General features: G+C 45.3%; 2 protein-coding genes across 27 annotated transcripts in view; one reads left to right on the top strand and one right to left on the bottom strand.

Annotated features, from left to right (window-relative positions):
- The window catches only part of RNF111 (ring finger protein 111), a 136434-nt gene extending 113365 nt beyond the window's left edge, over positions 1–23069 (bottom strand). For 8 of the 13 annotated variants that reach the window (XM_017347988.3, XM_017347990.3, XM_017347991.3 and 5 more), the window contains exons 1-2: positions 22393–23069; positions 263–359 (exon numbers count right to left, since the gene is read on the bottom strand). In XM_017347988.3, the coding sequence (XP_017203477.2) occupies positions 263–312 (50 nt within the window). In that variant the 5' untranslated portion in view covers positions 313–359; positions 22393–23069. Of the gene's footprint in view, positions 1–262; positions 360–6287; positions 6307–7497; positions 7627–22392 lie in introns of those variants that run through there. The other 5 variants (XM_051821951.2, XM_070054286.1, XM_070054291.1 and 2 more) reach the window with 5 other exon arrangements.
- Positions 23070–23101: 32 nt separating this feature from the next.
- Positions 23102–25399, top strand: part of SLTM (SAFB like transcription modulator) — a 68972-nt gene continuing 66674 nt past the window's right edge. For 4 of the 14 annotated variants that reach the window (XM_051821937.2, XM_070054294.1, XM_051821936.2 and 1 more), the window contains exons 1-2: positions 23103–23417; positions 24433–24520. In XM_051821937.2, the coding sequence (XP_051677897.1) occupies positions 23256–23417; positions 24433–24520 (250 nt within the window). In that variant the 5' untranslated portion in view covers positions 23103–23255. Of the gene's footprint in view, positions 23418–23578; positions 23821–24432; positions 24521–25399 lie in introns of those variants that run through there. The other 10 variants (XM_051821944.2, XM_070054296.1, XM_051821943.2 and 7 more) reach the window with 5 other exon arrangements.

Genomic DNA, 25399 nt, shown 5'->3' with positions numbered 1-25399 from the left:
TGGGCCATCCTCCACTGCACTCCCTGGCCACAGCAGAGAGCTGGCCTGGAAGAGGGGCAACCGGGACAGAATCCGGCGCCCCGACCGGGACTAGATCCTGGTGTGCCGGCGCAGCAGGCAGAGGATTAGCCTATTGAGCCCTGGCGCTGGCTCTAGTATTGTTTTCTATTTCAACTTTGTTGGTTATTGTGTTATCTTTCGTCACTATAACAAATACCTGAGAGAAGTTACTTATGAAGGAAAAAGATTTATTTTGACTCACAGTTTTGGAGTTTCACAGTCCAAGAACTGGTGGTCCCATTTGTCCAGCATCTGAGGATGGAGGAGGCTGGCAGTGGCAGTGTGTCCAGAAAAACAATCTGTAAGCCAGGAAGCAAGAAGGACTTGGCTTATATAACCAACTCTCTTGTGAGAACCTTCCAAAGACACGCCTCCAATAACCCAAAGACCTCCCCATCAGCCCACTTTCCAATCACCATAGTTTCATTAAGCCTCTTCCACCTTTTGTATGATTAATTTAGGACTTGAGAGTTGAAACATTTATATGGGAAGGGGGAGCTAAAACCTGTTCAAATCATAGCAGTGATTTGATCACAATTCCAGAGATAGGCATTTGGCCTAATGGTTAAGACACTGTTTAAGACACCCTTGTCCCATATTAGGGTACATGAGTTCAAGCCCTGGTCTGTCTCCCAACTGCTGAACCAAGCATCTATTCCTCCCCCTTTTTGAGAATAAGCTGACTGTGACTGCACTCTGCTGAACAGAACACGGCAGAAGTGACAATCTGCCCATTCTGAGTGGAGCCTTTGAGCAGACCAGCAGGTTCTGCTGTCTTTTCTTGGAACCCATGCTGGATGGAGAGGCAGCCACTGTGGAAGAAGTCTGATGACCCCGGACAGTGTCATCTCATCAGAAAGTCCAAATTAGACACACGGATTTGTTGCATGGAAAGAAAGATTAGCTATCTCCACCTACTTTTTACAACTGAAGTAAAAATCACATAACATTAAATTTAGTGACATATAACACATTCTCAGTGCTATACCATTATCAACACTATCTAGTTCCAAGACATTTTCATTGCTCTGCAGATAAACCCTATATCCATTAAGTATTAATTTCTCATTTCTCATTTTCTCCCTTCTCTAGCCCCTGGCAACTACTAGTCCTCCTCTATGGTTGTTTCATACAAATGGAATCATCTAATACATAACCTTTTTGTACATGGCATCTCACACTTGGCATAATTTTTGTGAGGTTCATTCACACCTACATTATTTTAATTGTCTAACTCTCCCCAAACATCTTGGACATCCAGCCCACTAAATTGTTTAGATTCCACCAGCCTTAACTACCATCTGATTGTAAACTCATGAGAGACCGCACAAGATACCCACATGGCTGACCTGATCGATCCACAGCAAGATGAGAGATATAAGCATGTTTTTAAAACACTAAGTTTCTGAGTTGGTGGTAGGGTGAGGGAAGCTTTTTCCACTGCAATAGTTAATGAAAACAAAGGATAAAAGTATCTAAGGCAAGTCTGAGAGGGTAGTGTCATGCAAATACACCAAGAAGGAATCCATCACAGCAATCCTTTGAGACAAATGCGCACAGTCCTCCTTTCATTTGCAACCTTTTAGTAATTCATTTCAAAGGTGATTTTTACCAACAAACTATATAAATTTTAACATTGTAATCCAATTTCAGAGTCTTTTTAAATTATATACATTGAGCCTTTTTACAGTTATTCATAAAACTGTGTCTTGTCTGTATTCTGTCATCATTTTTAGAAATTGATTTTATGGGCCGGCGCTGTGGTGTAGCGGGTAAAGCCGCTACCTGCTGTGCCAGCATTCCATACAGGTGCTGGTTCAAGTCCTGGCTGCTCCCCTTCAGATCCAGCTCTCTGCTACGACCCGGAAAAGCAGGTCATAAGTCCTTGGGCCCCTGCACCCATGTGGGAGACCTGGAAGAAGCTCTTGGCTCCTGACTTTGGGTTAGCACAGCTCCAGCCATTGCAGCCAGTTGGGGAGTAAGCCAACAGGCGGAAGACCTCTCTCTCTCTCTCTCTCCCTCTCCTGCTCTCTCTGTGTAAGGCTTTCAAATAAATAAATCTTTAAAAAAAAGAAATTTATTTTATTGGTACTTCCTTAGAAAGTTTTTACTATCTGGACAATCTGGGATAAAAATATTCACAATTCATATCATAAAGAACTTCCTAATATGCAGAGACTTCTAAAAGGTCATGAAAAATAGAATTAAAAGAAACCTTTATTTTGGTGCACAAAAAATTTGAAATCCATGCATATTTTTTCATAGTAAACATTTATTTATGTGTATACATAGATTTTAAAAAAATTATTTGGTTTATATACTTGTATTTGAAAGACAGAGAGACAGAGACCTTCCACCCACTGATTCACTCCCCAAATAACCACAGTAGTCAGTGCTGGGCCAAGCCACAGCCAGGAGCCTGGAACTTAATCTGGGTCTTATACATGGGTAGCATGGACCCAACTCCTTGGGCCATCACGTGCTGTCCCCCAACGTGCACCTTAGCAGAAAGTTGGAAATAGAAGCAGAGCTGGGACTCAAATCCAGGCACTTTTTTTTCTTTTTTTTTTTTATTTTGACAGGCAGAGTGGACAGTGAGAGAGAGAGAAGAGAGAAAGGTCTTCCTTTTGCCGTTGGTTCACCCTCCAATGGCCGCCGCGGCTGGCGCGCTGCGGCCAGCACACCACGCTGATCCGATGGCAGGAGCCAGGTGCTTCTCCTGGTCTCCCATGGGGTGCAGGGCCCAAGCACTTGGGCCATCCTCCACTGCACTCCCTGGCCATAGCAGAGAGCTGGCCTGGAAGAGAGGCAACCAGGACAGAATCTGGTGCCCCAACTGGGACTAGAACCCGGTGTGCCAGCACCGCAAGGCGGAGGATTAGCCTATGAGCCGTGGCGCCGGCTTCCAGGCACTTTGATATGAGATGTGGGCATCCTCAATAGCATATTAGCCACTGCCAAAAAAAATATATATATAAAAGGCTATCTCTGCATGGATTTTTTTTTAAGACTTCTTGTATGCAAGGATTTCAAAATTTGTGCACTGAAATAAATTTATCTTCTAATTCTATTTTTAAGAACTTTTGGCCAGTGCCGCAACTCACTAGGCTAACCCTCCGCCTGCCACGCCGGCACACCAGGTTCTCGTCCCGGTTGGGGTGCCGGATTCTGTCCCGGTTGCCTCTCTTCCAGGCCAGCTCTCTGCTGTGGCCAGGGAGTGCAGTGGAGGATGGCCCAAGTGCTTGGGCCCTGCACCCCATAGGAGACCAGGAGAAGCACCTGGCTCTTGGCTTTGGATTAGCGCGGTGTGCCGGCCGTAGCGCGCCAGCCACAGCGGCCATTGTGGGGTGAACCAATGGAGAAAGGAAGACCTTTCTCTCTGTCTCTCTCACTGTCCACTCTGCCTGTCAATAAATAAATAAATAATAAAAAAGAACTTTTAAAGTTCTCTCATATATAAAGTATATCTATAAATTAATAAGAGAATGTTTAAAACCCTATTTAAGGGGTCGATGCTGTGGCACAGTGGGTAAAGCTGCTGCCTGCAGTGCTGCATCCCATATGACCGCCAGTTCAAGTCCAAGCTTCTCTACTTCCAATCCAGCTCTCTGCTATAGCCTAGGACAGCAGTCGAAGATGGCTCAAGTCCTTGGGCCCTTGTACCTGCATAGGGGACCTGGAAGAAGGTCCTGGCTCCTGGCTTCAGATTGGCCCAGCTCTGGCTGTTGTAGCCATTTGAGGAGAGAACCAGCAATGGAAGACCTCTCTCTCTCTCTCTCTCTCTCTCTCTCTGACTCTGCCTCTCTGTAACTCTGACTTTCAAGTAACATAAATAAATCTTTAAAAAAAAAATCTCACATCTCATATTGGAGTGCCTGAGTTCTATACCTGGCACCAGCTCCTGACTTCCTACAAACACAGACCTGGGAGGCAGAGATGATAGCTTAAGTGGTTAGGCTTCTGTGACTCGTGTGGGAGATGAGGATTGAGTTCCTTGCTCCTGGATTTGTTCTGGCCCAGTACCAGCAACTGGGAGCATCTGGGGAGTGAACTACTGGAGGGGAGCTCTGTCTGCCTGTGTTATATAAAATTTTTATTTATTTGACAGTTAGAGTTACAGACAGTGAGAGAGACAGAGAGAAAGGTCTTCCTTCCGTTGGTTCACTCCCCTAAAGACCGCCATGGTCGGCACTGCTCCAATCTGAAGCCAGGAGCCAGGTGCCTCCTCCTAGTCTCCCATGAGGGTGCAGGGGCCCATGCAGTTGGGCCAACCTGGCGCCCATATGGGATGCCGGCGCCGCAGGCAGAGGATCAACCTAGTGAGCCACAGCGCTGGCTCCCTAAATAAAATTTTTTTTTAAGATTCATTTATTTATTTGAAAGTCAGTGTTACACAGAAAAGAGAGAGGAGAGGCAGAGAGAGAGAGAGGTTTTTCATCCTATGGTTTACTCCCCAATTGGCTGCAATGGCCAGAGCTGTGCCGATCCGAAGCCAGGAGCCAGGAGCTTCTTCCGGGTCTCCCACGTGGGTGCAGGGGCCCAAGGACTTGGGCCATGGCAGAGAGCTGGACAGGAAGTGGAGCAGCTGGGTCTTGAACTGTCGTCCATATGGGATGCTGGTGCTTCAGGCCATGGTGTTAACCCACTGCTCCACAGTGCCCGCCAGCCCCCCCAAAATTTTTTTTAATGTTTTTTATCTTGCTCTTTTTCAATACGATATTTTATTTTTTTTGTTTGTTCTACTTAATACTATTGGTTGAATACTGTAATCAATACACAATTATTCTTAAGTGCTGAAACTTAACTGAAAAGTGATCGCTGTTGAATATAAGAGTGGGAATAAGAGAGGGAAGAGATGTGCAATTCGGGACATGCTCAAGCTGACTTACCTCAAACGGTAGAGTTAGAAGCCCCATAACATTTTTAAAAATTAAAAAGTTACCAGTGAATATGAAAAGCAGTCCTTTAAAATGGAAATATGGTAGGACATGCTATGTGTAAAGAGATTTACTTAACCTGACTCATAAAAACACAACTTAAAAGTACATTGTGGCTGGCGCCGCAGCTCAACAGGCTAATCCTCCGCCTTTTGGCGCTGGCACACTGGGTTCTCGTCCTGGTCGGGGCGCCAGATTCTGTCCCGGTTGCCTCTCTTCCAGGCCAGCTCTCTGCTGTGGCCAGGGAGTGCAGTGGAGGATGGCCCAAGTGCTTGGGCCCTGCACCCACACGGGAGACCAGGAGAAGCACCTGGCTCCTGGCTTTGGATCAGCGCGGTGCTCAAGTATTTGAGCCATCACCTGCTACCTCCCAGTATGCACATTAGCAGGAAGCTGCACTTGGAAGTAGAGGCAGGACTTGGACCCAGGCACTCTGACACAGGATGTGGGTGTTCCAACTGGTGTCAACTGCTGCACCAAATACCCATCCTGGGTCTCAAAATATTTTTAAAATTTTTTTAAATCTAATTTATTGGGCTGGGCATTTAGTGCAGCAGCTTAAATTGCTGCTTAGAATATTCACTGAATGCATATGTCTACAAAAAGACACATATGAGAATTTTCATAGGTTTATTTCTTATCTTTATCACAATATCCCCAAACTGTAAGAAGTCCAATGTCCATTAAGAGGAAAATGAATAAACAAATGTGCTAAATTCATACAACATACTATTGAACAACAATTTAAAAAGAACAAACTGTTAATTTATGCAACAACATGGATTAATCTCATAGATTGCTGAATTAAAGGAGAGAAACAAAAAAAAAAAAAAAAAAGAAAGTAGGTGTAGGAATTTGGCAGAGTGGTTAAGTTGCTAGTTGGGAGCCCTGTATCCTATATCAGAGTGCCAGGTTCAAGTTCTAAATCCTCTGCTTCCGATCCAGCTGCCTACTAATTTGCATCCTGGAGGAAGCAGAAGATGGGGCAAGTACTTGAGTCCCTGACACTCACATGGGATACCCAAACTGGGATTAAGGCTACTGGCTTTGGCCTGACAAAGACTTTGCAAGCATTTAGGGAGTGAATCAGCCCATGGAAGATGTTGATCTCTCAACATTTCAAATGCAATGAAAGGGGCTGGCACTGTGGACTAGTGGGTTAAAGCCCCAGCCTGCAGCACCAATATCCCATATGGGCTCTGGCTGCTCCACTTATGATCCAGCTCCCTGCTAATGCATCTGGGAAAGCAGCAGAGGATGGCCCAAAAGTCTTTAGGCTCCTGTACTCACATGAGAGACCTGGAAAAAGCTCCTGGCTCCTGGCTTCAGATCGCCTCAGCTCCAGCTGTTGAGGCCACTTGAGCAGTGAACCAGTGGATGGAAGATCTCTCTCTCTCTCTCTCTCTTTCTGCTTCTGCCTCTGTAACTCTGCCTTTCAAATAAATATATAAATCTTTCTAAAAAAACAAATGCAATGAAAACAAATAAACGATTTTTTACAAAGAGTAAACAGTACATGAATCCATATAAATAAAAGTTCAAAAATAAAAAAACAAACAAAGCTAATGGGTCATGATAGGAGTCAGAACAGTGGCTATCTCTAGGAAGGTGGTGGGTACTAAAAATGTTCTATATCTTGATCTGAGTGTATTTACACTGGTATACAGTCCTATACTGCAGAATGCAATTCTGGTCAGTAATGAACCAAATACATGTGTGATCATATATAAGATTCTGTCGTTTAATGACTTTTTATCATATTAGTTTGTGTAAGTACACACCATGAGGCTCACACAATGATGAATTTGCCTAACAATACATTTCTCAGAATGTGTCTCAGTCATTAAAAAAGTATGAATATATAACACACATGTATGTGCATATATATACACACATGTGTATATATATGTTATAAATGTATCATGAAAGTTTTCTATCCTCCAATAGTCCTGCAATCACTCAGTTCCCCTTATGGGTAACCAACCTTACCAGTTTCTGATTTTATTTGAGCCATGGTATGAATCACAGCAATCAGTCACTATCTACCACAGCTGACAAACCCTGAAATTGTAGTGGTGTAATATTATAGAAGCATATTTCTCAACCCTGTGACAATTCTTATAGTTCAGGTAAACCTCCACCATCTTATAGCTATACCATCTGGACCATGAGGCCTCCAAGATACAGCAGTAAAGATAAGACTGGAAGATTGCCCAACAAGTATTTAAGGGCCAAGCCTGAAAATGGCTTACATCAGTTCCACCCACATCCCATTACCCAATCTGCTACAGAGGCTGCAACCTAAGCACTTGAGAACCCAGGAAGAGGCCTATGAACATGTAAAACCATCTGTGCCATAGCTATCCACTTCAAGTTACCCACTACAAACAACTGAAGAATGTCCTCGTAAGGATATGGCAGATTACAAATCATCACAGAAAAATACAGACAGATGGAGAGATCCTCCCAAACTCCAACACATATCATATCATTTACATACCTAGAGACAGAACAAGTGTTTTTGACCTGCCTCCTCTGACCTAACTCACTCCATTAAGTGATGTCCACTGTTCCGTTTGTCAAATCAGCTGCTACCCATGGTACACTGATCCTGTAAGCAGGCTGCTCTCCAGTGTGATCGTGCACTCCTGCTGCCAGAAGTTGGGCTGTCCACTTACCTCGAGTCAGATGAACTTGCTCCAAAACCTGTTTTTCCAGTTGTACATGTTACTTTAATTATGTAATTTAATTAAATATTACTCTACCCCAAGAAATATGAGTTCTAAAATTTAAAGAAAAGGCTTTCTCCGTTTGAAAGGCCATGGCTAGGCCTGCTGCACCAAAACTCTGAGTGGGTTTGTTGAATCTACATGAACCGGAACATAGGGTTTCATGGTGCAGTAGCGATTTCCTCATATGGTTGCTCTTGTCAGCCCAGCTAAGGTTGCCCCACCTTGCCTCATTCCAGTTTTAAATGATACAAAAAGCAGGTAGCTATTATTCTGGCACACCTAACCTGGAAGATTTTTAATTTCCATAGGAATTTTAGACTGCTGACCACCATTAAACATAAAGGTAGGCTTTGTGGAAATCATGTTTATTCATATCATAATTTTAAATATATTTGTTCACTGGTTTTTTTCCTATGTTTAATAGTGAATAGTAAAATCATTTATGTGATCATTCTCACCAGTCTTTGAACCTGCACAAGCCTTTCAGTCTAGACTAGTTCAACTATACATCAAAAGGCACTTTTATGTTTTAAATTAAAATATTCAAGGGTGTGTCATAACTAAAATAGCAATAGAGTTGCAGCAAAGCTAGCCCCAATACCACCAAAAAAGACAGTGGATAAAAATCTCAGCTGAAATGCACTGGTTTAAAGCTGTCTACCAAGAGAGCAATAATGAGAAAGGACAGTCTTCCCTCTGTGTATAATCAGGTAGAGTCACCCGAGAACTATGTAGTGCTCAAATTTGATGTCCCAACTAGAGGTTTGGGTAGTATGTAACTATTCTACAACCCAGAACTTTCTGCTCCCCTCAAATGGCAAATCTCTACCTCCACCGCTGGGTGACTTTACAACTATGAAAAAGCTTAGAGTAAATTTGGAGACAATTAAGTAAAAATCAGATCCATAATACTAATTTGGGGTTCTGTGTAGATATAACCTCTGTGTTTATTATTATTATTATTTTTTTTTTTTTTTTTGACAGAGAGAAAGGTCTTCCTTTGCCGTTGGTTCACCCTCCAATGGCCGCCACGGCTGGCGCGCCGCGGCCGGTGCACTGCGCTGATCCGATGGCAGGAGCCAGGTACTTATCCTGGTCTCCCATGGGGTGCAGGGCCCAAGCACCTGGGCCATCCTCCACTGCACTCCCTGGCCACAGCAGAGAGCTGGCCTGGAAGACGGACAACCGGGACAGAATCCGGCGCCCCGACCGGGACTAGAACCCGGTGTGCCTGTGCTGCAAGGCGGAGGATTAGCCTAGTGAGCCGCGGCGCCGTGTGTTTATTATTTAAAATGCTTGTTTTACTTCAAAATATATTCTAGTTTCGTTATTGTAAGCTGGAAGACGTTAAGAAAATGTGCATATGGCGGCCAGCACCGTGGCTCACTAGGCTAATCCTCCGCCTTGCGGCGCTGGCACACCAGGTTCTAGTCCCGGTTGCCCCTCTTCCAGGCCAGCTCTCTGCTGTGGGCCAGGAGTGCAGTAGGCAGTTGGATATACGGGTTCAAAACTCAGAGGAAAGGTTTAGACAGAATATGGATTTTGTGAATCAACTCTATGTGGATGTTGATGAAAATCACAATGGCAGGGGCCAGCTCTGTGGCAGAGCGGATAAAGCCACCACCTGCAGTGTCGGTATCCCATATAGGCGCTGGTTCAAGCCCTGGCTGCTCCACTTCTGATCCAGCTATCTCCTGGGAAAGCAGCAGGAGATGGTCCAAGGCCTTGGGCCCCTACTCCTGTGTAGGAAACCCAGAACAAGCTTCTGAGTCCTTGTTTCAGATCAGTGCAATTCCAGCTATTGCTGCCAATTGGGGAGCGAACCAGCGGATGGAAGACCGACCTCTCTCTCTGTCTCTCTTTCTCTCTGTGTGTAACTCTTTCAAATTAATAAATAAATCTTAAAGAAAATCACAATGGTAAATAAGATCTCCCTGTAGAGGAATGGAAAAGGAAGAAGAAAATATCCAAGAACACAAACTTCCACCAGTCAGGATTTTAACTTGGCTAAGAATAGTTTAAACCTTATGTGTTTTTTTTTTTGTTGTTGTTGTTGTTTTTTTTTTTTTTTTAATCTCATGCAACAAGTAGACTGGGAGTGGGCAGTTCACTGCTGATATGGCTGAAGGGTGTCATCATGTAACCTTAGTTTTCCTCCTACACCATCTTTGTCACATGAGTTTCATCCTCAAGATCCAAAGATCACAGCTGCACATCCATGTTCAAGGCAAGAAAAAGTAGAAAAGTGAAGGATGATGCACAAACCCCTTTCCTCTGTCAGGCTGTCTTTCTAATGGAAAAGAGAAACTCTCTCCTGGGGATTTCTAACATACCTCATGGTCTTAAACTGTGTCATGTGGAAATTCCTTTTTTATATTATTATTATTACTATTTACTTGAAAGAGTTACGCAGAGAGAGGAGAGGTGGAGAGAGAGAGGTCTTCCATCCGATGGTTCACTCCCCAATTTGCCACGATGGCCAGAGCTGTGCCGAACCAAAGAAGCCAGTAGCTTCTTCCGGGTCTCCCACATGAGTGCAGGGACCCAAGGACTTGGGCCATCTTCTACTGATTTCCCAGGCCTACTTCCAACCCAGAGAGCTGCACTGGAAGAGGAGCAGCCAGGTCTTGAACCGGCACCCATATGGGATGCTGGCACTTCAGGCCAGGGCATTAACATCACTGCACCACAGCGCCGGCCTCAAATTCCTAACTCCAAGAAAAGACAAAGAATCTTTCCAGTCTTCATGATAGATGAAAACTAGGAAATGGGGGGATTCGAATGCGTGTTTTTTGAGTTAACCTTTAGTATATACCATACAGCTCTGAAATTTGGAACATTTGGTTGATGGACAAAGAAGACAACCTACAAGGAAAACAGTATATTCAGAGATAAGAGGAAACAGAAAAGATTCTGATATCCTAGAAATTTAGAGAAAGGCGATTCAATCAAGGAGTATAATTGATATCAAATGCTGAGGGGGTGGTTGGCAGGGACACAGAATATAATAAAGAATTACAGAGTAGGAGTGAGTGTTTGTCAGTGAAGACACCACTTGAGGCATCTGCATTCCATACTAGGGTGCCTAGGTTGGAGTCCCAGTTTCATCTTCAATTCTACCTTCCTGCTAATGTGCATCCTGAGAGGCAGTAGGTGATGGTTCAAGTAGCTAGGTCCCTGCCACCCATGTGGGAGACCCACATGGAGTTCCAGGTTCCTGGATTTGAACTGACCCAACTCTGGCTTCTGGGAGCATTTGGGGAATGAATCATCAGATGGAAGATCTTTCTCCATTCTCTGCTTTCCACATGAAAAGAACAACTTAAAATAAAAACATACAGTCACTTGAGTAGGTACTAGGTCATTGGTGGGTTCAGGAAGAGTAAATTAAAGGCAATAGTAGGGACAGAGCTGCACCAAGATGGGTTAATGGAGAACTGTGAGGAAGAAGCAGCAATACCAGACCACTTCTTTTGGAGAGCTTAACTGTAAAAGACAAGACAAGAACAGGGAAAGAAACTCAGAATTTCTCTCCCTGACTGTTCTTTTCTCCTTGGCATCTTCTACACCCTCTTTTCAAACTTTCTACTGCCATAGTCTTGATTCTTAAAGTTCCTAACTTTTTTTTTTTTTTTTTTTTTTTTGACAGGCAGAGTGGATAGTGAGAGAGAGAGAGACAGAGAGAAAGGTCTTCCTTTTGCCGTTGGTTCACCCTCCAATGGCCGCCACGGCTGGCGCGCTGCGGCCTGCGCACCACGCAGATCTGAAGGCAGGAGCTAGGTGCTTCTCCTGGTCTCCCATGGGGTGCAGGGCCCAAGCACTTGGGCCATCCTCTACTGCACTCCCGGGCCATAGCAGAGAGCTGGCCTGGAAGAGGGGCAACCGGGAAAGAATCCGGCGCCCCGACTGGCACTAGAACCTGGTGTGCCAGCGCCGCTAGGTGGAGGATTAGCCTATTGAGCCGCGGCGCTGGCCAGAAGTTCCTAACTTTAAACCCAACTCTCATCCTTTCTTCACCATGAATCTGTTCCCCAACCTGTTTCTGCATCTCAATGAATATCATGATCCCACATCCATCCGATGACGAAGATCCTTGGATTGTACTTCTGTAATTCATCCTTTCCCACTCCACCTCACTCTACATACCAAGAGCTCCCTATCTGATCCCTCTGCCTCTTTTCTATGATAGCATACACGGGAAACTCCAGGCTACCTCTCTAGTCTTATCTCTCATCCCTCCTCTCCCTGTGCTACATACTTGAAATTTCTTGACTGCAACACACTCTCACATCACCTTGTCCCAGTCGAATCTTCTGCTCCCTCACACTTCCTCACTTCCTCCATGCTTCTCATCCTTCAAAACTCAGCTTAGAAGTCACTTTCAGTAAGCAATATCCCAAATTTACTTTAGGGCCCAAAGCTCCAGTCTGTCCATCCATAGTTGCGTATTTACATTGTAATGTAAATATTGGTTTGATTGTTCATTAGACTGTGTGTGGTCCTTTAGGACCTCCTATGTCTTTACTTCTACATCCATATCAGTTGGTCCATACTTTGCATGAAGCTGGCATTCCAATAATGCATTCTGAGAACAAATGCTCTAGTCTTGATAAAGCCTTGTTGGAGAATCCCATATAGACTCTCTTCAACACATATACTTCTCTTTTTCCTTTCAGCTACTAGTCTTTATGTTTTATAAATTTATCCAAGAACCAGCTTTTGCCTCTGGATTACTCAGTCACATCTGTATTTTGTATTTCATTTATTTTTGCTCCTATCTTTTCCTGCTTCCTTCTTCATTTGGGTTTGGCTTGCTACTCTTTGTAACTTAATGAGATGGATACTTGGCTTACTTTCCATCTTTCTTCTTTCCTAATAAATACATTTAATCCTAAAAATTTTCATTTAAACACCTTTTCAGCTGTTTTCTCTACGTTGTGAAATGTTCTATTTTCATGATTGTGATTTCTTCTTGATACTCAGTTTATTTCTAAGTGTATTTACTAATTTCCAAACATATTATGGTTTTCTATTTATCATTTTGCCTTTTATATTTGGTTGAATTGCAATGTGACTCAGATTGAGTCATTTGAAATTATTAATACTTTTTAAAAATTTATTTATTTGAAAGTCAGAGTTACACAAAGAGAGGAGAAGCAGAGAGAAAGAGAGAGGTCTTTCATTCACTGGTTCACTCCCTAAATGCCACCGTGGCCAGGGCTGCACTGTTCCAAGGCCAGGAGCCAGGAGCTTCTTGTGGGTCTCCCACGTGGGTGCAGGGGCCCATGGACTTGGGCCATCCTCTCCTGCTTTCCCTGGCCATAGCAGAGAGCTGGATCAGAAGTGGAGCAGCTGTGTCTCAAACCAGTGCCCATAGGGGATGCCGGTGCTTCATGCCAGGGCATTAACCCACTGCGCCACAGCGTCGCCCCAAGACTTGTTCTTTAGACAGTATATGATCAAATTTTCTAAGTGTTGCCTGCACCGCGGCTCAATAGGCTAATCCTCCGCCTAGCGGCACCGGCACACTGGTCGGGGTGCCGGATTCTGTCCCAGTTGCCCCTCTTCCAGGCCAGCCCTCTGCTGTGGGCCAGGAGTGCAGTGGAGGATGGCCCAAGTGCTTGGGCCCTGCACCCCATGGGAGACCAGGAGAAGCACCTGGCTCCTGCCTTTGGATCAGCACGGTGCGCCGGCTGTAGCGCGCCAGCCGCGGCGGCCATTGGAGGGTGAACCAAGGCAAAAGGAAGACCTTTCTCTCTGTCTCTTTCTCTCACTGTCCACTCTGTCAAAAAAAAATTTTTTTTCTAAGTGTTCATGAGTGTTTAAAAATGCACAAATAGACTGGTGCTGTAGCGCAGTAGGTTAAAGCCCCCATCTGCAGTGCCAGTATCCCATATGAGCGCCGGTTCAAGTATAATATGCTTTCTTTTATACCACTAGCTCTATGTCCCTTTTATCTCCTGTCTTGTTCTCTTTAGGATAATTTTTTTCCATCAGTTTGAAAGTTACATATTCTTTTAATATTTGATTATTGATTACCTTAGAGGTTATGACATACACCTCTCTCTCTCTGGGATCATTTTCCTTCTTTCCAAAGATACCATTTAATGGCTGGCATTGTGATGCAGCGGGTTAAGCCACACGCTTGTGATGTCATTTCAGAGCTTCTTGGCTTCTGATCTGTCTCCTTGCTAATGGAAAGCAGTGGAAGATGGTCAAAATACTAGGATCCCTGCCACACACATGGGAGACCTGGATGGAGTTTGTGCTCCTGGCTTTGGCCTGGCCCAGACCTAGCTGTTGTGTGGCTAACAGCTAACAGAAGATCTCTTTGTCTGTCTGTCTCTCCCTCTCTCTGTTGCTCTGCCTTTCAAATAAAATCAATACATGTTTTAAAAAAAGGTTAAGATACCATTTAGTATTTCCTTTTGTGTATATCTACTTGTGGTTAATTATCTTAGCTTGAGATTAACAATTATTTTATTTAAATACATGTAAGTCTATTTTCTGTTTTCCACTTCACTACTAAAAAATCAGTATTCTATTTTATATTTGCTCCTTTGAAGGTGACCCAATTTTTGCTCTGCTTTAAGATTTTTTTCTTTGATTTCCTGTACTTTCACTATGATGTGTCTTGGTGGGATTTTAAGAATGTATCCTCCTCAGGCTTTGTTGGAGTTCTTGCATTTTTTATTCAGTATCTTGAGTACATTTTGGAACATCCTCAGCCACTATCTATCTCCTCAGAGATTGGTTCTGCCCTATCATCTCTTTCCATTCTGAAAATCCAATGAAATTACGTTAAGACTTTCTCTTTGTATCCTGTCTGACTCTTCCTCTCTACAGTGCGCATTTCCCGTGTTCCTATTCTGTGTCCCAAGGGGCAGGCACTTAAGTACCAAACTGACTGCTTTCTGAACTCTCATCTCAGCTGGTTTGGCCAGTGGGAGCATTGGTGGGAGATCAGAGTGCAGAAGACTGAGGCTGTTCATTCACTGCTACCAACACTTCCATGGCTTTTCCTCTACTGTGAAGTAACCTTGGCTGTTTCCCTCTGTTGGAGCCTTAGGCCATGCATGCGGCTTCTCCACAGGTCTACCCTGTGATGGAATCTTCCAAAAGTTCACAGAAAATGCAAATTATAAAAAAAAAATGGATTTCAAATTTTTGCACCAAAAATAAACTTTCCTTTAAAATTTTTTTTATATTTTTATTTTATTTGAAAAACAGAGAAATAGAGACAGAGAAAGATCTTCTATCCCTCTGTTCACTCTTCAAATGCCTCCAACAGCTGAGGCTGGGCCAGGCTAAAGCCAGGAGACTGGGACTCAGTATGGGTATCCTACATGGGTGACAGGGGCTTAAGTATTTGAACCACTACCTGCTGCCTCCCAGGGTGCATAATAACAGGAAGCAGAGCCAAACTTAAACCCAGGTACTTTGACATGGGACACATGGGACCCAAGAGGTGTTGCAATCAGTGCACCAAAAGCTCACCTTATAAACGTATAATTCAATTTTTCTGTAAACTTTTTTTTGGACAGGTACAGTTATAGACAGTGAGAGAGAGAGACAGAGAGAAAGGTCTTCTTTCCGTTGGTTCACTCCCCAGATGGCCACCACGGCCAGCGCTACGCCGATCAGAAGCCAGGAGCCAGGAGCCAGGAGCCAGGAGCCAGATGCTTCCTCCTGGTCTCCCATGTGGGTGCAGGGGCCCAAGCACTTGGGCCATCCTCCACTGCCCTCCTGGGCCACAGCACAGAGCTGGACTGGAAGAGGAGCAACCAGGACTAGAACCCAGCGCCCATATGGGATGCTGGCACCTCAGGCGGAGGATCAACCAAGTGAGCCATGGCACCTAACCCTGTAAACTTTTTGAAACACTCTTATATGTTCTAGTACTTAGTCCTTCCTTGCCTATTCAGGCTTGGAGGTAATAATAGATTCCACTGTTGTGTCTCCAAGCATAAATGATTTCTCTGAGCACCGCCCACACCTTTGTAAATAATCCTTTCATTAAACTTTTCTTAAATTTCTCAATTTGAGTTTGAAATATATTTCCTTCCTAATATTCTTTCTTCTGTATTTCCCACCTTTTTGCTCTTCCATTCATTCATTTTTGGTAATTCCTTCTGACCCATTTTCTAGCTCACTAATTTTCTTTTCAGTTTTGCTTAATCTACAGAAAATCCTATTCACCAATTTGTTAGTTTTATTTCTTTCATTTTTAAAAAATATTTATTTATTTACTATTTGTTTTGACAGGCACAGTGGACAGTGAAAGAGAGAGCGACAGAGAAAAAGGTCTTCCTTTTGCCGTTGGTTCACCCCCAAAATGGCCGCTGCAGCTGGCACGCCGCGCTGATCCGAAGCCAGGAGTCAGGTGCTTCTCCTGGTCTCCCATGCGGGTACAGGGCCCAAGCACTTGGGCCATCCCCCACTGCACTCCCAGGCCACAGCAGAGAGCTGGACTGGAAGAGGAGCAACCGGGACAGAATCCAGCGCCCCGACCAGGACGAGAACCTGGTGTGCTGGTGCCACAGGTGGAGGATTAGCCTACTGAGCCATGGTGCCAGCCTATTTATTTATTTATTTATTTGAAAGTCAGAGTTACACAGAGAGAATGCGAAGCAGAGAGAGAGAGAGAGGTCTTCCATCCGCTGGTTCACTCCCCAGATGGCCACAATGGCCGGAGCTATGCTGATCCAAAGCCAGGAGCCAGGAGTTTCTTCCCATTTTCCCATTCTCCCACATGGGTGCAAGGGGCCAAGGACTTGGGCCATCTTCTATTGCTTTCCCAGGCCATAGCAGAGAGCTGAAATGGAAGTGGAGCAGCCGGGACTCAAACCGGCACCCATATGGGATGCTGGCACTGCAAGCAGTGGCTTTACCCACTACACCACAGCCCTAGCTCATTTAATTTTTTAGTTCTAGAATTTCCAGTGATTCTTTCTAAAATCTGGTAATGAAACCATATAATTTCATATTTTAGATTTAATTGCTTGCTTTTTCACAATCTGCATCCAGTAATTCTACTCTCTGGAAAACCAAAGATCTATCTCTTGTCTGTTTTTGTTTTCTTCTCTTTTCCAGTTTATTTGAAAGTCACACAAGCCCAAACAGAGAAATCTTCCCCAGCAGTCAATAATCCAAATGCTCACAACCACCAGTGATGGGACAGCCACAAAATTAATTTAGGTCTCCCACATGGGTGGCAGAGACCCACATAACTGAGTCATCACATACTACCTTGCACAGTGTGCATTAGCAGGAAGCTCGATCAGAGGTGGAGCCAGGATTAGAACCTAAGCACTCTGATAGGGGATGGGGTTAGCCCAAGTGGTGTTTGTACCACTGGGGCAAATGCCCAACCCCCTGACCTCTGCTGTTTGTGCTAGTTTCCATTCATGGAATCTTTGACTCTTTCTGAACTTGACTGATGTTAGACACAGCGACTTTTTTTTTTTTTTTTTTTTTTTTGACAGGCAGAGTTAGACAGTGAGAGAGAAAGACAGAGAGAGACAGAGAGAAAGGCCTTCCTTTTCCGTTGGTTCACCCCCAAAATGGTTGCCACCACCAGTGCACTGTGCCAATCCGAAGCCAGGAGCCAGGTGCTTCTTCCTGGTCTCCCATGCGGGTGCAGGGCCCAAGCACTTGGGCCATCCTCTACTGCACTCCCAGGCCACAGCAGAGAGCTGGACTGGAAGAGGAGCAACTGGGACAGAACTGGCACCCCAACCGGGGCTAGAACCCGGGGTGCCGGCGCCGCAGGCAGAGGATTAGCCTAGTGAGCTGTGGCGCCGGCAGACACAGCAATTTTTAAAATATTTAGAAACATTGGTGGACACAGCTAATGTTTTTGTGCTTTCCTTTAATGATAATTTACATTTGCTTCTGCCAGGTCACAGTCCCAGCAACATGACAGAGGTGTTAGGACAGAACTTCAGGTCATCAGCATGACAGCAAGCACAGTCTCATTTGGCCAAAGGCTCCCTCCCTTCACGTTCATCTTTTCGTCTAAAGAGGACTACTTCAGAGTCTCAAAACTAAACTTAGGATGATCTCTTTCCCTTGGCAGAACCTGGAGTTCTCCTCTTACACTTTTTGCCTCTCAAATCACTCAAAACTGGTGTATAATATCTCCACTGCCTGCCTCGTAGCATTAGCAAATATCTCCTTTTACTCTAAATGGATTCATCTCCCAAATTCCAGTCTTCTCTCCAATTTTGGCCCAGTAATTTTTCTTATTTAAATATTTATTTATTTATTTGAAGGTCAGAGTTGGGAGGGAGTGGGAGGGAGGGAGCGACAAAAGGAGAGAGAGAGAGAGAGAGAGAGAGAGAGAGATCTTCCATCCACTGGCCCACTCCCCAGATGGCTACAATGGCCAGGACTGGGACAGGCCAAAGCCAAGAGCCAGGAGCTTCTTCCAGGTCTCCCACATGGGTGCAGGGGTTCAAATACTTGGGACATCTTCTGTTGCTTTTCCCAGGCCATTATCAGGAAGCTGGATTGGAAGTGGAGCAGCTGGAACTGGAAGTGATACCCATATGGCATGCCTGTGTTGCAGGAAGAGGCTTAACCCGCTATATTACAGCACAGGCCCTAAGCTCAGTGATTTTCACTATCTTGTTAGTTCTTTGATGCTTTTTTTTTTTTTTAAAGATTTATTTATTTTATTTGAAAGTCAGATTTACACAGAGAAAAGGAGAGGCAGAGAGAGAGAGAGGTCATCCATCCACTGTTTCACTCCCCAACTGGCTACAATGGCCAGAGGTGCGCCGATCCAAAGCCAGGAGCCAGGAACTTCTTCCGGATCTCCCATGTGGGTGCAGGGGCCCAAGGAATTGGGCCATCTTGTACTGCTTTCCCAGGCCATAGCAGAGAGCTGGATGGGAAGTGGAGCAGCCAGGTTTCGATCCGGTGTCCATATGGGATGCCGGCACTGTAGGTGGCGGCCTTACCTGCCACGCCACGGCGCCAGCCTCTCTTTGATGCTTTTTGAAAAGTTTTTTTTTTTTTTTCCCTGAGCATTTTTGTTATCTTTGGAGCACCATCAATCTGATCTACCTGCTCTGTCATTACCATTAGGAGAAAAACACAATAATGCAACTGTTGCTAAAAGGAAATAGCTGGGTCAAGTAAAGATGTTTCAAGATAGGAAAGGTTTAATAGCTATTTGGAAACAGGGATAAGGCACAATGATAGGGACAGGAAGACGGTTTAAGCAGACTTTAAGGTCTCTCCAAAACAATTAAAGGAATATGATTGGTGCAGCAGTTCTGATGCTGGTTGGGATACCCACATTCCATGTTGGCGTGCCTGGGTAGGAGTCCCCGCTCTGCCTTCAATCTAGCTTTCTGCTAATGCATATTATGGGAAGCAGCAGGTGGAGTCCCTGCCATCCACATGGGAGATCCAGATAGAGTTCTGGGTTCCTGGGTTTGGCCTGGCCCAGCCCTGGCTGTTGCAAGGATGTGGGGCACAAATCAGTTAATGAGTCTTCCACTCATTAATTCGATTCTCTTGGACTAGTTACTGACATGTGTTAACATCAGGGTTTTTGCCCATAAAATAAAGATCATTCTATCTATCCCCAAGAGTAAAATTTTCTTATAATGGGCTTAGTGCCATATTCCTTGTTTACATTGCACTAGCTACAGTTGCAAGTTTACATGTATTTTTATAACTGATTAATGTCTTAGTTTGCCATCAGAGTATAGTCTCCAAAGTGCAAATGAGATTCTATTTTCCTTCAATCCATCAGTATTTATTGCACACACACTATGCTAGGGATCCATACAACAATGAACAAGATAAATAAGGCAATCATTATCTTCCTAGAACTTGGGATGCCTTTAAGATACTAAATACTAAGTAGATATTTGTTGAAAGAAACCAACATAGTAAGTGCCAAATGCTAAAAATAAATGGTAAGAGGCTCTAGACAAAACATAGGTTAGCAGTAATTTTTTTTGCAGTACTCTTCAGCAGATTAACAAAGGGGCCTCCAAAACGTTCATGAAAAGTGGAATTAAAAGACAAGGCAGGGCCGGTGCCATGGCTCAACAGGCTAATCCTCCGCCTTGCGGCGCCGGCACACCGGGTTCTAGTCCCAGTTGGGGCACCGGATTCTGTCCCGGGTGCCCCTCTTCCAGGCTAGCTCTCTGCTATGGCCTGGGAGTGCAGTGGAGGATGGCCCAAGTGCTTGGGCCCTGCACCCGCATGGAAGACCAGGAGAAGCACCTGGCTCCTGGCTTCAGATCAGCGCGATGTGCCGGCCACAGCGTGCTGGCCGCGGTGGCCATTGGAGGGTGAACCAACAGCAAAAGGAAGACCTTTCTCTCTCTCTCTCTCTCTCTCACTGTCCACTCTGCCTGTAAAAAAAAAAAAAAAAAAAGACAAGGCAGGGCCAGCACGGCGCTGTGGCTCACTTGGTTAATCCTCTGCCTGCGGCGCCAGCATCCCATTTGGGCACCAGGTTCCAGTCCTGCTTGCTCCTCTTCCAGTCTAGCTCTCTGCTGTGGCCCGGGAGGGCAGTGGAGGATGGCAGTGGAAGATGGCCCAAGTGCTTGGGAGACCAGGAGAAGCACCTGGCTCCTGGCTTCAGATCAGCACAGCGCTGGCCGTAGTGGCCATTTGGGGAGTGAACCAATGGAAGGAAGACCTTTCTCTGTCTCTCTCTCCCTGTCTATAATTCTGTCAAATAAATAAAAAATAAAAATAAAAGACAGGGCAAATTTTCTGTGAACTTTCTGAAGTTCCTGGTATACAAACATGAGTGCATATAAAAAGATAAGCATGACTGGAGCAGCTCAGAGCTTTGTTTTGTCCACAACATGGTCCAGGACGTTGGTGAAGAATGGGAGATAGCTCTATTAGCTTTAGGAAAAATTAAATATCCAAATAATAAACTGAATCTTGAGAAAAATTATCATGTTCCTTCACCTAAATGTATTTGAAACATTATATTGTACTAAAGAAATATTCATTAACTAGTAAGTTACTTTAGGTAATTTTGAAATAAGAATCATAGGTTAAATGACAAAATTAAATATCCTGCATGTGAAAAGTGATGTCTTCTCTCCATTTTATTTTTCCCTATTATAAAAAATAGATGAATTGTTATGTTCAACCAAGTTATGGTAAATAACTTCAACCTTATTTTTTAAAAAGCCCTATGTTTCCTAATTAACATTTTGCAACATTTGTTTCCAATAATAATTAATATTTTGCTTCACTTACTTTGGTAACCTATTGCCATGTTTGCTTTCTTGCTTTTCACTTAACCACTTGCAAGTAAAAATTCCAAATAGAATGGCACTACTATTCTAAGAGCAATCACACGTAAAGCTTTGCTGTTATGTCCCCTCAGCAATCTCTTTTTTAAAAGATTTATTTATTTATTTGAAAGGCAGAGTTAAAGAGAGGCAGAGGCACAGAGACAGAGAGAGAGAGGTCTTCCATCTGCTGGCTCACTCCCCAGATGGCTGCAACAGCTGGAGCTGTGTTGAGCAGAAGGTAGGAGCCAGGAGCTGCCCATATGGGATGTCGGCACTGCAAGCAGTGGCTTTATCCTCTATGCCACAGGGCTGGCCCCTACAGTAATCTTTGTTCTAAAACTCTATTACTTTTCTTTTCCTTCTATTTTCAATCACACTGTTAGTTTTGGTTAGCATAATCCATTCTTAAAAGTGTTCACAGGGGGCCAGTATTGTGGCATAGTTGGTAAATTAGCCACCTTTGACACTAGCATCCCATATGGGTGCTGGTTGAAGTCCTGGCTACTCCACTTCCAATCCAGCTCCCTGCTAATATACCTGGGAAAGCAGTGGAAGATGGCCCAAGTGCTTGGGGCCCTGCACCCATATGGGAGACAGGGAAGAATCTCCTGGCTCCTGGCTCCATATTGGCGCAGCTCTGGCTGTTGCAGCCGTCTGGAGAGTGAACCAGCATATGGAAGATCTTTCTCTCTCTCTCTCTCTGTAACTCGGCCTTTCAAATAAATATATTTTTAAAAAAGAAAAATGTGTCTACGGAAGATGGGAGAATAGTGGCTGAGTGGGAAGACTCTGGGAAGAAATCTGAGATTTAGAGTAAATGTAGCCAATAATTAGCTGTGGGTCCCTAGTCAAATCCCTTAAGATCTTCTCCTATAAAAAAGGAGAGGATTGCGTTAGAAGATTTCTACGGAGCTTTTGAATTCTAAAACACTGTGACTGTGAAACCAACGTTGTAGCAGACAGAGCTGGATTTGGAATCAGGAGGACTGGATTTGAGCATAGCTCTGCCACACACCAGCTGTGTGAACACGGACAAGTCATTTAATCTCTCTAAGCCTTACAGAGATTTTCCTGCCAGACTTGGGAAGGATTAAGGGGGTTATTGTATGTCAAAATGCCTCCTTCGCCCTAAAAGAACTACGCAAATGTCAAGTATTATTTTAGAACGCCCAGGCTTCCTCCTTTGGAACTCGTTAGTCAATCAGAAAAAAACCCAACCTTAAATAAGTCAGGCCTCATCAATTCAAGTTGCAAAACCAGGACATGCAAGTATAGTTAATTGTGCATCCTACTCAGTTTACCGAATTTATGGTTTGGTTCTATAAATGCGTCTGCTTTGATGATTAATAACGCTGGCTAATGTTACCGATAGGTACTCACTTGTACAGGCTGGTCCTCCTTAAGAAGATGGTCAGTGATCTCGGAATCCAAGTTTGGGGGGGAGGGGGGGGGTGGGCGAAACCGTGCACACAGCCTCTGGCAGAATTTAAAAACGGAAGTCCTCAGTCAGTGAATAACTTCGTGTCGAACCTTCAGGTCCCCTGCGAAGGATGGCAGACCGGGGCCAACACGGAGAGTGGGTTTTCCTGTTTTTCAAGCGAGCCAGGGCAACCCTAGAGCCAAGTCCGCTTAGGTGGGCTGCAGGCGGAACTGCCCGGGACAGACAGCGGGACATGTCACCCAGGCCGGCCCTTCCTGTTCTTTGGGCTCCGTGGAGGCCTTTTGCGTGGAGCCCGGGGACCCTAGCTCGTGCGTGCACACTGGCCACCTTTGTTTTCGATTACTCAGCAGGGCTGACCAAGCGTTTCCCTGGGAATGGTTCAGGGCGCGCACACGCCCCTTTGGGGCACGCGTGAACTTTGAACGCGGGGTAGTGCCCAACACCTCGTTCTGGCTCAAGACTCGAGACGTTGCAGGAAAACGCCTCGCCCGGCGGCGGGGAAAGGCGGTGCGACGGACGTTGGTGCGGTTAGACAAGCCTGACCTCCCGGCCCACGCAAGAGGGTCGCAGCGCCCAGGTGGCCGCGGCCGTACGCGCCGGCCGCCCCTCCCCGCGCAGTGCGCAGGCGCGCCCGTCATCCGGGTGCTGGCTGCGGCTGCAGGTTGCGCCGGGGTGGCGGACCGGGGGCGGGGCTAGCGGCTCATTGTGCGCAGCGCTGTGCGGCGCCGCCGGCCGCCGAGGCCCGGGTGGAAGTTGGCGCTGCTGCCGCCGCCCTGCAGCCCACTCGCTACGCTCTCCTAAGATGGCTGCCGCTGCCGGTGCTGTGGCAGCCTCGGCCGCCTCAGGTCAGGCGGAAGGTAAAAAGATCACCGATCTGCGGGTCATCGATCTTAAGTCCGAGCTGAAGCGGCGGAACTTAGACATCACTGGAGTCAAGACGGTGCTCATTTCCCGACTCAAGCAGGTGAGACCCGGCGTGGTCCGCGAGGGCGAGCTTAGGCCGCGTCTCGGCGCCCCGTCTCCGCCGCAGCTGCCCGGGCGCCCGCAGCCGCCGGGAGCCGCGGGGCGGAGCGGCGAGGGGGTCCCGGGCGGCGGCCGCGCGCGCGCGTGTGTGCGCGCGCGCGTGTGTGCAGGGCGAGGACCCTGCCGCGGCGCCCCCGCCCCCGCGCGCTGGGCCGGGCCGGGCCGGGCCTGGCCTGGCTCGCCGGGGGCCCGCGAGCCGCCTGGGACCGACCGCAGCAGCCGAGCGCGTCCCCCCTCCCCCGGGACGTCCCCGCCAGGCTGCGAAGGCTACGGCTGGCCGGCGCGGCCTCCCAAGGGCGATCGTGAAGACCTGGGGGTCGCTGGGTCCCCAGCCTTGAGCCATGGTGAGCGCGTGCACTTCTTGGCCTCGGAGGGAATGGTTACTTTGGTGACTTCTGCGAAGTTACCGTTTAATTGTGCCCAACCGTTTTCTCCCCTTCTGGGGGAGGGGGACTGGTAGTGGGAGTTGATGGGTGGGTGAGAGAAAGGTTTTGTTTTCTACTGGGTTTTTAGTTTTTGCATCAGCGTAGTGATCTGCTTTCTGGTTTATTTGAGTGAGCGTTGGAATAGTAGTAGAAGAGCAGTCAGTTTGCGTTATGGAAATTAGGAACACTCCTTAGTTATTTACTTCAGTAGCTAGCACCTTTTCCGCAGTAGAGCGTATTTAGATTTTTGTTCGGCATGACATTTAATTGTCGACTCGGTAGAATTTAAAGCTCCGTGTGATTTTGATACCTAACGATTTGTAACCAACCCCCCCCCCCCCCCGAAAGTTTCTCTCTCGTGTAGTTTAATTGCCCTTTTTTCGTTTGTTTGTTTTTTGAAGTCGGTTTATGAAATGACTGGCAATTCTAATGTCTTGAGGCTTGAGGTTTGCTAATTTTTTTTTTCATTTCGTTTTTATAAAATAAGTTTAGATAGACTGTGTAGCATATTAACTTCTCTTTCTAATGTAGGCTATTGAAGAGGAAGGAGGCGATCCAGATAATATTGAATTAACTGTTTCAACTGATACTCCAAACAAGAAACCAACCAAAGGCAAAGGTTGTTACGAGTTATGAACATATTTTAAAATATATTTTGGTTATATAACTTGCCTCTGCTCTTGTGCCACTTGCCCTGTTTATATAGTGCTACTCTTTGCTATTTCCCTCTGGCACTCTGCCTTCTTGGGTCAAGGAAGAAAAGTTACTGTTGCCAGGCTCTGTATAACTTGTAGCCCTTAAGATTTGGCTGAAGCAGACCAGAAAGTGAGAGCAGTTGTTTATTGCTTCTGAAAAAATTACAAAGTCAAGTTGCATAATGATACTTCATAGTGTGAAGACCTGAAAATACAGTTTAATACATGTCTCCCTTGCCCCACAATTGGCAGAGTATTGATGGAATTCCTACCGAATCTTTCACCTTGGCTCCTTGCTGTTTTCTCTAGTATATTAAAAATCTATAACCTTTATGTTTCTTATTTTGTTTGACTTGGTGGACTTAATTTGTGTTTATGCCATCATACTTCTAATTTTCAGTGAAATTCAAAACTCACCAGTCACACTTATAAGGTAGGGGAAATCCATGATTGATTAGCTTTAAAAAAGAAAAAGTTAAGTTATAGGGATGGTAAACATTTTTACTTGATAACTTTTTAGCCAGGCCAGAATGAGTATTTCTAGGATGTGATGATTTCGTGACTAGCTAGAAATGGCTTAAAACAAACCTTGTATTAATATAAATGGGATTTAGGTTTTTAAAAAGCATCTGGTGAGTGAAATCTTGATTTGAATACTGGCAAATTGCTCTCTCCCTCTTTTATTGGGCCGTGGCCAAGGGTGGGCTTGATGTCTCTGGACCCTAGTACCTGTGTAGTTTCCGTACAGAATGTATCATAGACAACTGTGGCATTCTTTTGGTAATCTTTCTTTACCACGCTAA

This window comes from Oryctolagus cuniculus, chromosome 12 (assembly GCF_964237555.1).
Source record: "Oryctolagus cuniculus chromosome 12, mOryCun1.1, whole genome shotgun sequence".
NCBI lineage: Eukaryota > Metazoa > Chordata > Mammalia > Lagomorpha > Leporidae > Oryctolagus > Oryctolagus cuniculus.
This window is presented reverse-complemented; position numbering and strand designations above follow the sequence as displayed.